At 47.6% G+C, this 13,593-nt stretch overlaps 1 protein-coding gene across 2 annotated transcripts in view; it reads right to left on the reverse strand.

Moving 5' to 3' along the window:
* The window catches only part of LOC147011087 (dachshund homolog 1-like), a 163,216-nt gene extending 156,983 nt beyond the window's left edge, over positions 1–6,233 (reverse strand). The window contains exon 1 of one of the 2 annotated variants that reach the window (XM_085860518.1): positions 4,362–6,233. In XM_085860518.1, the coding sequence (XP_085716644.1) occupies positions 4,362–5,761 (1,400 nt within the window). In that variant the 5' untranslated portion in view covers positions 5,762–6,233. The remainder of the gene's footprint in view (positions 1–4,361) is intronic. The other variant, XM_085860517.1, reaches the window with a different exon arrangement.
* Positions 6,234–13,593: the final 7,360 nt, after the last annotated feature.

Consider the following 13,593-nt stretch of genomic DNA (forward strand, 5'->3'; position numbering starts at 1 on the left):
CATTTTGTCGTTAAAACTTTCAGCTCTGAAGGTTTACAATCTACATCATTTCATCAAAGTGGACATGGATAAGGAAGGTCCTTTCACTGCGCAATGGTAGTTTTGTGGGCCCGTTGAGCCCGTCAAAAATTCGTTTCTCCACCTCATTCCCTGGGGTAACAGAAAGTAGACAATCTAAAGAATAAAATTACGACATATATATGTAAGAAACATTCAGCATCTGCCTTGAAAACCTCGGTGAACAATGTTGTAGGTGTGGTTGTTGAGACCGGCCACTCCTTCCTCCACCTCAATACAATGAGCCCACTCAGAAGCCCAGCCGTGGTCTTTTGTCCGTCTGCATGGAGCGATGCTGACCCTGTACCCCGCAACCCACAATCTCTGCCAGCTTCTCTCCCTCTTCACCCACCTTTGCACTCTCCTCCTTCTACACACTCCCCCTCTCCCCCCCCCCACCTCAATTTCAATCCAGTTCTACAAATGTCCTCTCCTCGTGTTTCAGGCTCATTCTCCATCTCCCTCTCACTCGGCCTCACGCTCCCACAACAATCTTTCTGACTTCTTATCCAATTCCCATGCACTGCCCTTCCCCCGCTCCGCTTCACTCCACATTCCTTTGCTTGCCTTCCCTGACCTCCGTGCTCTCTCTGGCCTCTGTGACCACTTACTGCGGTCCCTCTACTACACGACGTATGCTGTGATATGCATGCGTGCATGCACATGTATTGTCTGCAAGTATTCTTCTTTTTCAGCACGGCAGAAGTTACAGAACCTATATCCAAAAAAAACCTCCTGTACAATAAAATGAGGAGTAAAAGCAGGGCTTCAAGGTGGAAACAAAGAGTATCCGTACTGACAAATAAGAGGTCTTCTAAGAGAGGCGACAAGTGCAATATGTCCTTTGTCTCTTTGGATGTCAGTCCACTACCCTTTAATGGCGTCAAAATGGCCACGTTTACGAACTTTCATTCGATAGCCCATTGGTTTTAATGGCCACTTAGACTTAATGAAAACGATGGGACAATGCGAGCGGGCAAGGTTGACTGGACAGGCGTCTGGTTGTGCTGCCATTGTTAAATTTCGATAATTCTGCCACCATATTGTCGCCAAGGACGTTGGAAATGTGGCCAAAGTGGTGCATCGAGAGTCACTGCTGGTCTCGACAAGTTGTGCTGTTTAAATGGTGGGACATTTGCGATACAAAGCAACGTACATGCAATGGCAATGGTTATTATTTGCTGGAAGAGTGGATGGAAAATATTATCCGGATGTGTGTTATCCATGTTTTAGTCTGAATTCACGCTTCTGTCTCTTATATCGTGATACTGTCCTTTTTTTTCCAGCTTTTATTTCGATTTTCCTGCTCTCAATTGATGCACTTTCACTTTTGAACCATCCGATAACATGGCGCTCGGCATCCTGGAAGGTTAAAGTATTGACCCGAGCTTTGATTGGTTTCCATGCACTGCCTTGCTGAAGATGACATCTGGCTCAAACAGATAATAATAACAATATGAGTTCCCTTACAAGGAACTTCAATGCAGGACGAGGCCATTAGGCCCATCGAAGCCTCTGCTATGGTTGCAAACAAATGGTTGTTTGGCCGTGCTCCATTTTTTTTTTTAATGCTGAGTATTAAACAAGAAAACAGCAAGTACCATGTTTTTTTGGTACGACTCAGACGGAGAGAAGTCAGGCTTTTAACAAATAAAGATCCAGATGATGGTCATCACATGATCACTGCAAGACTTGCTTTCAGGTGGTAATCCATGACATCAACCTATATCCGTCTGGAGCAGGCAGTGTTTTCGGAACTTGGTAGGAGTTACATTGCTTCAGACAAATCGGCACCATCTACTGCTTCCCGAAAGCCCCCACCCCAACCCCTCACCTCCACACCCCAACCACAAATCCATTCCTTTACTCAGGGCCATGTTTACAGCTGTCCTTGCCTCTCTATCCTGTTCATATTTACAACTCTTTCCTGCCTTTCTTTCTCAAATTTGTTTGTTACAGTATTCCATTCCGCTCACAGCATGATAAGAATCCCCAACATCCACATCTATAGAAAGTCATTAATTGTGAAAAGAAACAAAAAGTTTTTATGGGGGGGATTTTTTCTTTTTTCATCAATCACCAAGGTGTTACTTACAATCATGAGAACGTGAATGGTTTAACTAGGGTACAACAGCCTGGTGTTGGCTTAGTGGTTATGGTGGTGGCTTGGGATCCTAGGGTCCTGAGTTTGAGTCCGTTTCACCACTGAATTAACACCAGAGGGCTGACTCAGCCTGTCATCCTTCCGAGGTTGGAGAAATGAGCAACAGTATACCGGTAATAGGGGCACTGCATCAGCGGCATAACCACGCTCCAAACTAATGATGCAACCAGCAGCCAAAAAGGCAGCACATGATAGGAACCAGAGTACAGAGAAGCAGGATTCCCAAATTTATATAAAACTACATTGCCAGCTAATACCGCCAGTAACATCTCGAAATGATCAAAGAAACCAGTGTTTTGTTGGTTTACTTTAAGGATGACATCACAGTTAGATTGCCACGTGACTCTAATGAGATTCAACTATTGTCAAGAGGAGTACCATGTGACCCATGTTCACAACCAGTTGAATTGAACAACACAATCCATGAAAAGCAACGGTGGTAATACTCGATGTCCAATAATTCAGTTTATACTATATTTGTGTCGTTTACAGTTGTTGTAGTTACACTTCGTATGATGCGAAGCAAAACTGGGGTTTGCCCCACCCCCCCCCCCCCAATAACCAATCTCATGAGTGTTCAAAGGCTATAATATCTATCTATAATTCCAGCAATCTCTGTGTGTCTGTCTGTCTGTCTGTCTGTCTGCGACTGCCGTTTCTCGATGATCGCCGGTCCTATCTCATTGAAACTTGCCAGGAATATTGCCAGGGACCCGCGGATGTGCCTTTTCGAGGTTTGATATGAATCGGACAAGCAGTTCCCAAGTTACGGCGATTTATCTGTCGACCAATGACAAGACACGGTGCTGTGATGTCACGAATGACGTCACAATTAATGTTTATTTCTTTATTCTTTTTTTTTTTTGCACGATCGACGATCCGATCTGATTGAAACTTGCCAGTATATTGCTGGGGCCCCGTGGAGGTGCTTTTCAAGGTTTGATATTAATCGGACGAGCGGTTCCCAAGTTATGGCCATTTATCTGTCGACCAATGACAGGACACGGTGCTATGACATCACAAATGACATCACAATTAATGTTTATTTATTTATTTATATTATTTCTTTTGCACGATTGAAACTTGCCAGGAATATTGCTGGGGACCCGCGGATGTGCCTTTTCGAGGTGAGAGAGAGAGGGAGAGAGAGAGAGAGAGAGAGAGAGAGAGAGAGAGAGAGAGAGAGAGAGAGAGAGAGAGAGAGAGAGAGAGAGAGAGAGAGAGAGAGAGAGAGAGAGAGAGAGAGGCTGCACATACTGGCACTCACCTACGGGCACGCACCTATGGGCCCGCCCATCTGGGCCCGTACTAGTGGATCTATAACTGTCTGTCTGTCTGTCTGTCTGTCTGTCTGTGACCGCTGTTTGTTGACAACCACTGGTCCGATCTAATTGAAACTTGGCAGGTATATTGCTGGGGACCTGAGTATATGCCTTTTCAAGGTTTGATATTAATCGGACAAGTGGTTCCCAAGTTATGGCCATTTATTTACCAAACCAATGACAGGACACGGTACTATGACGTCACAATGGACGTCACGATTCTTCTTTTTTTTTCTTTTTTTTGCACGTACGGCCACGCACGTACCGGCACGTACTAGTAATATGAATTTTCTTATGAAGGAATTTCAACGAAGCTCATTAGACCAGAACAAGTGCAATGGTTGCCAACCTATGGTTGTTTGTCTGTGTTTGGTCCTTCTAAAATGCTGAACATCACTCAATTGGAAGCAGCATGTACAGGTTCCATTTTTTAAAAATCTTCGGTATTATTCGGCCAGGGTTCGAACCACCAACATTGCGACTCGCAGATCGTCATATGGTGGATGATGTCCACCCTGAGTCTGTCGCTCGATTTACTCCTTCACCCTCCCCGTCTGCTATATGTTCTGAAGGGAAATCCAGGAATGTCAGACGTTTTTAGCTATATACAACAAGGAGAGATTGAAGAGTATTTTTGGCGGTGTATAAGATGAGCACAGCTTCCTATTTTCCTTGTAAAGACATACAGCGATTGATCGTTTGTACCAGGGTGGGGTATATGCGAGCCACGAATGGAATCTCCACTCGGAGTTGCTGACGATATGTTAAATGGCCATTGATTTACGACGTCCAAGATCCCTGACGCATGCCGTGGGTACCTGGCGTTGGTGCAGTCGTTGTAGAGGGCCTCGAAGTCCTTTCTTGAGATGAGCTTGCAGCGGTTCACCCCGGGCTGGATGGCCCCGAGACCCCGGAGCACCCTCACCTGCTCCACGTTGCACACCACTGGCGCGATGTGCAGGCGCTTGAGCTTGGTGTACACGGTATGCAGGCCACCGACCAAGTGCTTGAGGAACAGGTCGAACGCCTGCGGAAGGCACACGAGTTCACGGCCGCCCACGTTGAATGAGGCAACCTTGGCGCCGCGGAGTTCCACCAGGCGGCACTCGTTGTTGGCCGGTGTGCTCTCCACGGGACTGGGTGCGGTGCTGCTCGATGCTTTGCTTGGGATCGCGGCCGCCGAGCTGTGAGTGCTGGGAGCGCACGGGAGTGCGGGTGAGTAATGTGGGACACACGGAAGAGTGGACCTCGAGGATGCTGATCCCGGAGTGCAAGTGAGGGCAGGGCCGGGGGATGATGCTACCGCTGATCCAGGAGTGCACGGAACTGTGGACCTTGAGGATGCTGATCCAGGAGCGCATGTGAGCGCAAGACCAGAGGAGCATGCTGCCGCTGATCCAGTGGCGCATGGAAATGCGGACCTCGATGATGCCGATGCTGATCCAGGAGCGCATGTGAGAGCAGCACCAGAGGATGATGCTACCGCTACTCCAGGAGCGTAGGGAAGTGCGGACCTCGAGGATGCTGATCCAGGAGCGCATGGGAGCGCAGGACCAGAGGATGATGCTACCGCTGCTCCAGGAGCGTAGGGAAGTGCGGACCTCGAGGATGCTGATCCAGGAGCGCATGTGAGAGCAGCACCAGAGGATGATGCTACCGCTACTCCAGGAGCGTAGGGAAGTGCGGACCTCGAGGATGCTGATCCAGGAGCGCATGGGAGCGCAGGACCAGAGGATGATGCTACGGCTGCTCCAGGAGTGCAGGGAAGTGCGGACCTTGAGGATGCTGATCCAGGAGCACATGGGAGCGCAGGACCAGACGATGATGCTATAGCTGATCCAGGAGCGTAGGGAAGGGCAGACCTCGACGATGCTGATCCAGGAGCACACGGGAGCGCAGGGCAGGAGGAGGATGCTACCGCTGATCCGGGACCGCACGGAAGTGCGGACCTTGATGATGCTGATCCCGGAGTGTAAGGCAGCGCGGATCCAGAAGACGTTGATCCAGGAGAGAATGTGAGTGCGGATCCGGAGGAAATTAATCCAGGAGTGCACGGAAGTGCCGATGTCGGGTATCCTGGGGCACTCGGAGAACTGAGCGCAGACACTGCACTCGGGACGCTTGGGGCCGGTGGTTGAGCCGGAGCCGAGAGCGTCGGAGACTCCTCGGATGAAGAGATTGCTCCGGGCGGGTTTAGCGAAAGCTGGAGGCACGCCATGGGAGCGGCGGCGCGCGACGGACAGGATCTATGCTCCGGGGAGCGGGTTCGGGCTCCGCGGGACTCGGGACACGTGGGTCCGCTTGCTCGAACAGTGAAGTTTCGTGCTCGGCGAGGAGATAAGCCAATTGGGGGACAGCAAGGAGAGAGAGGGAGCACAATGTCTTCGGAGCGAAACAAACATCACAACATCAAAGTGAAAAAGTGTTTGACAAGCAGAAAGGGAGGGAGAAGGGAGGGGGAGCCGAGGGATAGTGGGAGAGGAGGGAGAGGTAGGCGTTCCCACTGCCTGCTGCTCTCCCGTCTAACTGCTGCACCTCCATGTCTCATCTAAACCTTCCATTTCATTCTCCTCTCCAATCTTTACCGATGTGAACCTCCGAAGGTGTCCCTCTGAGTACTATTCCCTGGTTATCTTCCATTACCCTCTCTCTCTGTTCTTTACTTCCCAGGATCTCCAGCCGTGCGTCCCCCTCCCCCGATTCATGAATGAATGGAGCAGGCGAGGGTGATGGAGAAAGACAAAGTGAAGGAAAGAGGGGGGGAGGGGGGGAAGGGGGGGGCATGGGCAGCACAATACAAAGTGGAGATCCAGGAACGTTGTGTGTGTGTGTGTGTGTGTGTGTGTGTGTATGTGTGCGTCGTACATAAAATAAGTGACACCTTTTACACCCCTCCCCTCCCCCTTGTGATGCCCGGTGTAGCTTTGGATGACCCCCCCTCCTCCAAAATACACACACGGAACGTTGGCGCAGGAGGAGGCCATTTGGCCCATCATGCCTGTGCTGCGCCAACCCGAGTACCCATCACCTATTCACACATAATACAACTACAAGTCCTGCCAATATCCCCATACCACTCTATCTCCAACACATCCAGGTATCCAACACACCTAATTCCAATTTAAACTTATCCACCGCCTCCACTACCTTTCTGGGGAGACCATTCCATGCATTAACCACTCTCTGACTGAAAGACCCTGCCTTAAAACTCTCTTAACTCTCATCTTCTTTACCCTCATGGCCACTGGTCCAAACATTATCCACTCTGCTGAAAAAACTCCATTTCACCAATCTTGTCCACACACTTCATTATCTTACACATCTCAATCAGATCCCCTCCGATCACTTCCTTTCCATTGTATAATGTCCTACCAATTTCAACCATTCCTCAATGCTTCGTATAGCAAGCGCTGGAATCATTCTCATAGCCCTATGTACCCTCTCGATAGCAACTATGACCTTCCACAGATGTGGTGACTAACACTGAACTATCCTTTTTAAATGTTGAGCGTCATCAAGCAAGGAAGGAGCATGTACCACCCTTCACCCTAATTCTTCGGCACGACTTGGTCCGGGTCCGAACCACTGACCTCCCACACTCAGAGCAGACAACAATCATTCTGCCACCACGTCTCTCCACTGTAAACATTTCAGGGCGGACATTATGCCACTGGAAATACCCAATTACAGAATAAGCTTCTCTCAAAATCACACAAAACATCTCCAAAATTATTCATTCAGCGCACAATCGTGATATCTGGGAAGTTACAAGACAATTATGAAATATTTACAATGCGTAATATTTATTCCGAGTGAAAGCCATTTTCGACTGCAAATATGGCAAACAAAATAGCGATAAAGTTCAGATCCTACTCAGATATTCCGTCAAAATGCTGCTCAATCTTTGAAAAAGTATAAATGGGAGTTCCATATTGGACACTGCAAGCGGGCACTCATGTCCTCCAGGTGGGTACCCTTCTCGGCTCACCTTTGGTGGCCAATTGCTGCGGAACATTCTTGGAAATGCAATTTAAAATTTTTTAAAAGAAATTTTATTAATCACAACTCGTATCAAAATTTTGACAAGGTTCCACTACATTATGAAGAAGACTAGAACGGCACTTGGTAGAGCACATACCTCCACCAGGCTGAACAGTTTGCATTTTGTATTTCCACTGACAGGCTGGATCTGGATCCAGACCTAAACCAAAATCGAATTGGCTTGTTCTTGTCACCTAACCAACTCATCCACCAATTTTCAGCATAATCCGTCCACAATTGAAATATCGGGCGATACAGTATATCGTTTTTGGCCCCATCTCTCAATGGTGAAGCATCATTTTAAAATTTTTAAACCTTTCATATCCGGATCTTCACCAAAATCGAATCATTTTGTCCTTGTCACACACCCAACCTCTGTCCACCAAATTTCGTCCTGATCCATCCATACCTTTTTGAGGTATCCTCACAAACAGACAGACAGGGGTGAAAACATAAAACTCATCCACCTTCGGTGGCAAAGGTTATAAAAGTTGATTTGTAATACCAGCTACAACCAAAGGTGGCGCTATTTTGGCCACATATACACTCAACTGGGCAACATATTGTAACAGTTGTGAGCCCCAGGGAGGACAAATCGCATCCATATAGATGAAAGCTGGATGCAGACACAGTTGCCTGCAAAAGTATCCACCCCCACCAATAATGCCACATTTAGATGAATTACAAATTATAAAGAAACTATTTTTCCAAACTAACTTATTTTATTCATAACTGGAGAGATCAAACTAAATATTGTTATAGTTGAAGGAGGTTACATGTCAGTAATACCTGCAAAAAACATGTACAAATCAAAATTCACTGGTTGTAAAAGTATTCAGCCCCTGAGATCAGTACTTGTTGGAAGCACCTTTTTTCAGCAATGACTGCGACGACTCTTTTTGGGTAGGTCTCTTCCAGCTTTGCACAGTTACATGGTGAAATCTTTGCCCATTGTTCATGTGAAAATTGCTCTAGTTCCGCCAAGTTTGATGAGGATCGTCGATGGACTGCAATCTTCAAGTCTCGCCATAAATTTTCAATTTGGTTCAAGTCAGGACTTTGACTGGGCCACTCAAGAACATTTATTTTCTTCTTATTCAGCTACTCCAATGTGGTTTTAGCTTTGTGCTTCAGATCATTGTCGTGCGGAAATGTGAATCTCATACCCAGTTTCAGATTCATGGCTCACTCAAGCAGGTTTTCATCAAGGATTCTCCTGTACTTTGCACCATCCATTGTCACTTCCATCCTGACAAGCTTGCCAGACCCTACTGATGAAAAACAGCCCCATAACATGATGCTGCCACCACCATGGCTTGAAAGTAGGGATGGTGTTGACTGGGTGATGTGTAATGTTCGGCTTGCACCAGACGTAATGCTTTGAATTTAAACCAAAGAGTTCAATTTCTGTCTTGTCTGATCACAAAAATTTTCTCCACATGCCTGCAGTATCATTAAGAGGATTTTTCACAAACGTCATACTATCTTTTCGATGCGTCTTTTTCAGTAATGGCTCCGATCTTGCCATCTGTTCAAAGAGCCAAGTTTTGTGAAGGGAACGGGATATTGATGACTGACCGCCATTGCAGATCTTTCAAAGTCATTGTTGGATTTTATTGACATCCCGAACCAGTTTCCTGCTTGCCCGGCTGCTGAGTTTGGATGGGCAACCTGATCTGGGTAGAGTCTGGGTGGTATGATACGTCTTCCTCGTCATAGTGATGGGTTTCACCGTACTCAAAGGGATAATGAGTGACTTTTAAATCTTCTTATAACCCTCTCCTGAACGGTGATTCTCCACCACTTTATGTCTGACTTCTTTGGAAAGCTCCTCGGTCTTCAACAAGGTTACCTTGTTGGTTGACCAAGTGAGTTACACCTTAAAACCAAGTGAGTTGCAATAATTGTTCAAATCTGGAGTGAAATGATCAAATTTAAAGAAATTACTAATTCTTATAACAAAGCATGTCTTATATGCTTTAAACAAGGCTGTGCACCCTTCTCCTCCATATTTATACAAGAAAATGTGAGATTGCCAAAGCATTGAACTTAACTTTTTCTACCGTTCTGTTTTTCTACTGTTTTTCCCAAAGTGTAACTTCATTGAGTACAACAAAAATAATTAAGCAGGCGAAGGCTCCCATGCCGTGATCAGTGTGCATGGCGACCGTGGCTCGGTTATTTCTCTGTGGGGACATCCTCGGAGTTAGGAAGGCAAAATAAATTATAGGATTAGAATGAGTAAAGCAACGGGACAAGTGAACTACGAGTACAAGAGAGAATTTTTTAAATGTTTTCAGTGACTACAAAGCAATGAATCCCCAAACCACGGCAGGACGGCCAAGAGGTACACAGGTGTACGCTCTAAGCTGTCAAACCTGGGTTTGAATTGATTCACTTTTTTGTGCGATCTGCTTTCATTTAGGATGTCATTTCATTTCATTAGGAGCTTGGAGTGGTGTTATCTTCTATATAAAAGTCTTCTATATGAAATTGAATGAGATGTTCATTTGAATGTGATGCTACTTCTCTGAGCTCCCACGGTTAATCGCCACAAAACTTTATAGGATCACATTTTTAACCAAGGTACAACGTGGTAGGGGTTTTAAACAGTCGTTTTTTCACAATTCACAACTTCTAAACACACGAGCCACCACCTGTCACGGGGAAGGGGTGGGAGTCCGTAGGGAGAGGAAAAAGGTTGGAGGGAGGGAAGGGAGGAGAGACAGGGTTTGCTGGGTACCTTTGCTTGTATATTATATATTGTTACGGAAATGGCCCTTACGGGAATACTAAATATAGAATTAGCTCAGTTCCCCCATTAAATTCATGTATACATAGGTTGTGTGGTATAAGGGACGATATGTGTGTGTGTCGGGAGGTGTAACAGACTGTTTTCGTGTTCGTGCTATGGTGGTGAAACGAGCAAAACGAGAGATCGCGATTATTCCTTCATCATTCCGGAATAGGCCCCTCGCAGTGGGCTGAGAGGAGTGGCCTCGAGCGAGGGGTGTGGCTTGGACAGGAAGTGACGTGAAGGGGAGGAGCCTTTGGTCAGGGAGTCGCCGATACTGACGTGTGTCGAAGGAGCTCTTGTGTCGAGGGGAGAGAGAAAAGAAAAAGGCAGTGGTGAATCGACCGGCAGAGAAAGCGGAACCTGCACATCGATTCACCTCACGACTCGAAGGAGAAAAGAAAAGGGGACGAAAGGAGTGCTGTGTGTGAGGAACGGTCGGGCTTCGAGGCGGGAAGGCCGGAGAGGATACGCCGGAGCGTCTGACGGTCCTCGCTCTCCTCACGGCTCGACACGTTGTGATCCGCCTGCGGAACTCGGACCTCGACTGGGACCTTGTATGGAGAACAGGCCAGGCCGAGATTCGTGTGCTGAACCGTGGAGAGAGATCGGCGATCTCGCATCGTCGACATGGCGCGGAGCCGGAGCGCGCTGAGGAGAACCGCGCTCGCGGTGACTTGGGTGGGACCTGGAGTGCTGCGCCGCCATTTCTTGCTGCGCGGCACGTTCGAGCGGGAGTACGAACCCGTGGAGACCCGCTGGTTTTTACGAGCGACCTTCGTGCTTTTGGGACACGGTCCTCTCGTCCATGAGCCATCACCAAGTACTCCGTCTTGTCCTGCATGCATGTTTGTCTGCACGTGTTGTATTAGGCATAGTTCGTAGTAATCCCCTGGAAACCTTTTAGCCGTAGTTCCCTCGTTAAGAACGGGTTGATTGTTAATAAAACCACTGTCGTGTTATTGCTTGTGTTGTGATCCCTGATGTTCCCCAATAAATCTGGTTAATTCTGATGAAGTTGCTGCTATGGATTAATTTGTGTCGCATCGAGGAACGATCCGTTCGATTGGCATACGAGACCAAAATGGTTACAGACTGGTAGACTCCGCTCGGTCACTGACAAAGCCAGTCTGTGACTAGGGGTTCTGTCTCCCCAACTGGTAAGGTACAGCAGTACGTTGGTATCGCGATTGAAGACACGTGACCTGAGGCCTGTGCCGAGCCGGCCTGCGTTATAGACTCCCGGAGACGGTGGTGGCGAGGGTGGCACCAGGGACCGGGTCAGATTCCCGCCACCCCGGATCCGCAACAATACTAATGGAGCATGTTTGCACAATGCAAGCAACTACTCCGGTGAATCCTATGTATAGACATAATAAACATAAGCTGTATGTTGTTGTGGTTCTGCAAAACCGGCACTCCTCCGAGGCAATGGCACCCAACATATATTGACTCCGAGACAGTTATCTCATTAGTATTCGTTTAGTTATGCCTTTCCATATGACTAGTGGGTAAATGGGACAAGATGTGTACTGTATATGCCTGGTGTTGGCTTAATGGTTAGGGTGGTGGGCTTGGGATCCTATGGTCCTGAGTTCAAATCCTGCTCAGCTGTTGAATTAATACCAGGTTGGGTTAACTCGGCCTGTCATCCTTCCGAGGTCAGCAAAATGAGTGCCAGCATGCTGGTATACTGTGGCGGAGTGGCGACCCATCCAGGATTGTGTCCAATAGCCAAGGAGGCTGCTTAAGCAGCACCAGCGCTCTGCACAGAGTATGGTCCCAATGGATGGATGGATAGATGGGACAAGATGTGTTGCGTAGGGCTTTCAGATAGGTCTTCAATCCACTATTCTTTCATTTATTTTACTTCCCTCTTTTTCACGCAAAACCATGCAAGCATGCACATCAGGGCAGTAACGCTATCTGCGGAGCATCGAGAAGGCGCAGCAGTCCACCTCATCTGCATACGCGCGCCAAGTTCCTGTTCAAACCTCGCGCCCTAAACGAACCAATGCCTCACCTCAGACCCTCACCATGCTCACCACGATGCTACAACGCTCACCATGATCACTACAAATGCCTCCTAAATCCCCACAACAACCCATGCCTGACCTCTTCACCACAAAATGCTACAACCATGACCAACCACTTCAGTCTCCTCACTACAATGGCCTCAACCACTCCCACCATTTCAACACCTTCACCACAGACACCACAATCACAGTTAGCTCCCTGGACGTTCACCACAGTCTCTCAGGGTGCCGGAGGAATGAAAGACGTTGCGAGCCTGGGTGTTTCGGTGTGTAACTCAAAGCACAAACCTGCGCTGGGGTTCATTAAATGATGTCCACGTAGCTCCAGTGCCCCGTTAAATAACAATGCTTGAATAGAGGTCAGCACACGTTCATGGCCGGAAAGCACTCACAAAAACCCTCGGACAATGTTAATTGCGGAGCTGTTGCATGGCCAGGCTCGGAAGCAACTGAAGTCATTTTCGACTCTGGAGTCTGGTGGGGAATGGCTACGGCATGGGGTGATGGCTTTGCACCATTGGGGGAGCTCAGAAATGCCTACCAGGTCTCCTGATCTGCTTTTTGTCTCCTTCCTCACCTAGGCTCAAGAAAAGAGAGCAAATCAGGCTCAGTCGCTCTCCTTTATCCAGCCTCCAAGCCAAATCTCGTTTGGAGCCTTTGCCAAGCCAAGCACCACAGAGCCCGGGTCATCGGCACTTGGCTTTGAGTGCGTTCCATTATCATCAACAAAATATTTACAGACTTTCTCACATGTCCCCATTCAGCTTTTTCTCTCACGCATCTTTTCTCAATCTGTGCCTCGTTCACTAAAAGAGCATTACTGATTTGCACCTTTCACACCTTCCTCTTGCATCACACTGCACTACATTTTGCACCTCCCACTCATGCACTGTAGATACTCCAGTTTTCTTCCCTCCTCCCCATCCCTAAGCGATTGGGTTGCGTAGGTCCGTCAACCATGCCAGGTACAACGAGGTCACCTACACCTCAACATCTCTCCTTGTTCTGGGCTAATTCTAATTTCCTCGGGTGTGTGTGTGTGTTGGTGCCTGTAACCTGTGTAACATAAGTAAGATTGTAGAAGTTTATTGGGTTAACTCTGCACTGTGTCTCTTTTATAAATAACTATTTTCTTTTGCTGCACCAACAAATTGCTTGCTTTCCCCTGCTGTACATTTT

Source organism: Eptatretus burgeri, chromosome 16, assembly GCF_056783735.1.
Source record: "Eptatretus burgeri isolate ZD-2024b chromosome 16, Ebu_testis_v1, whole genome shotgun sequence".
NCBI classification, from domain to species: Eukaryota; Metazoa; Chordata; class Myxini; order Myxiniformes; family Myxinidae; genus Eptatretus; species Eptatretus burgeri.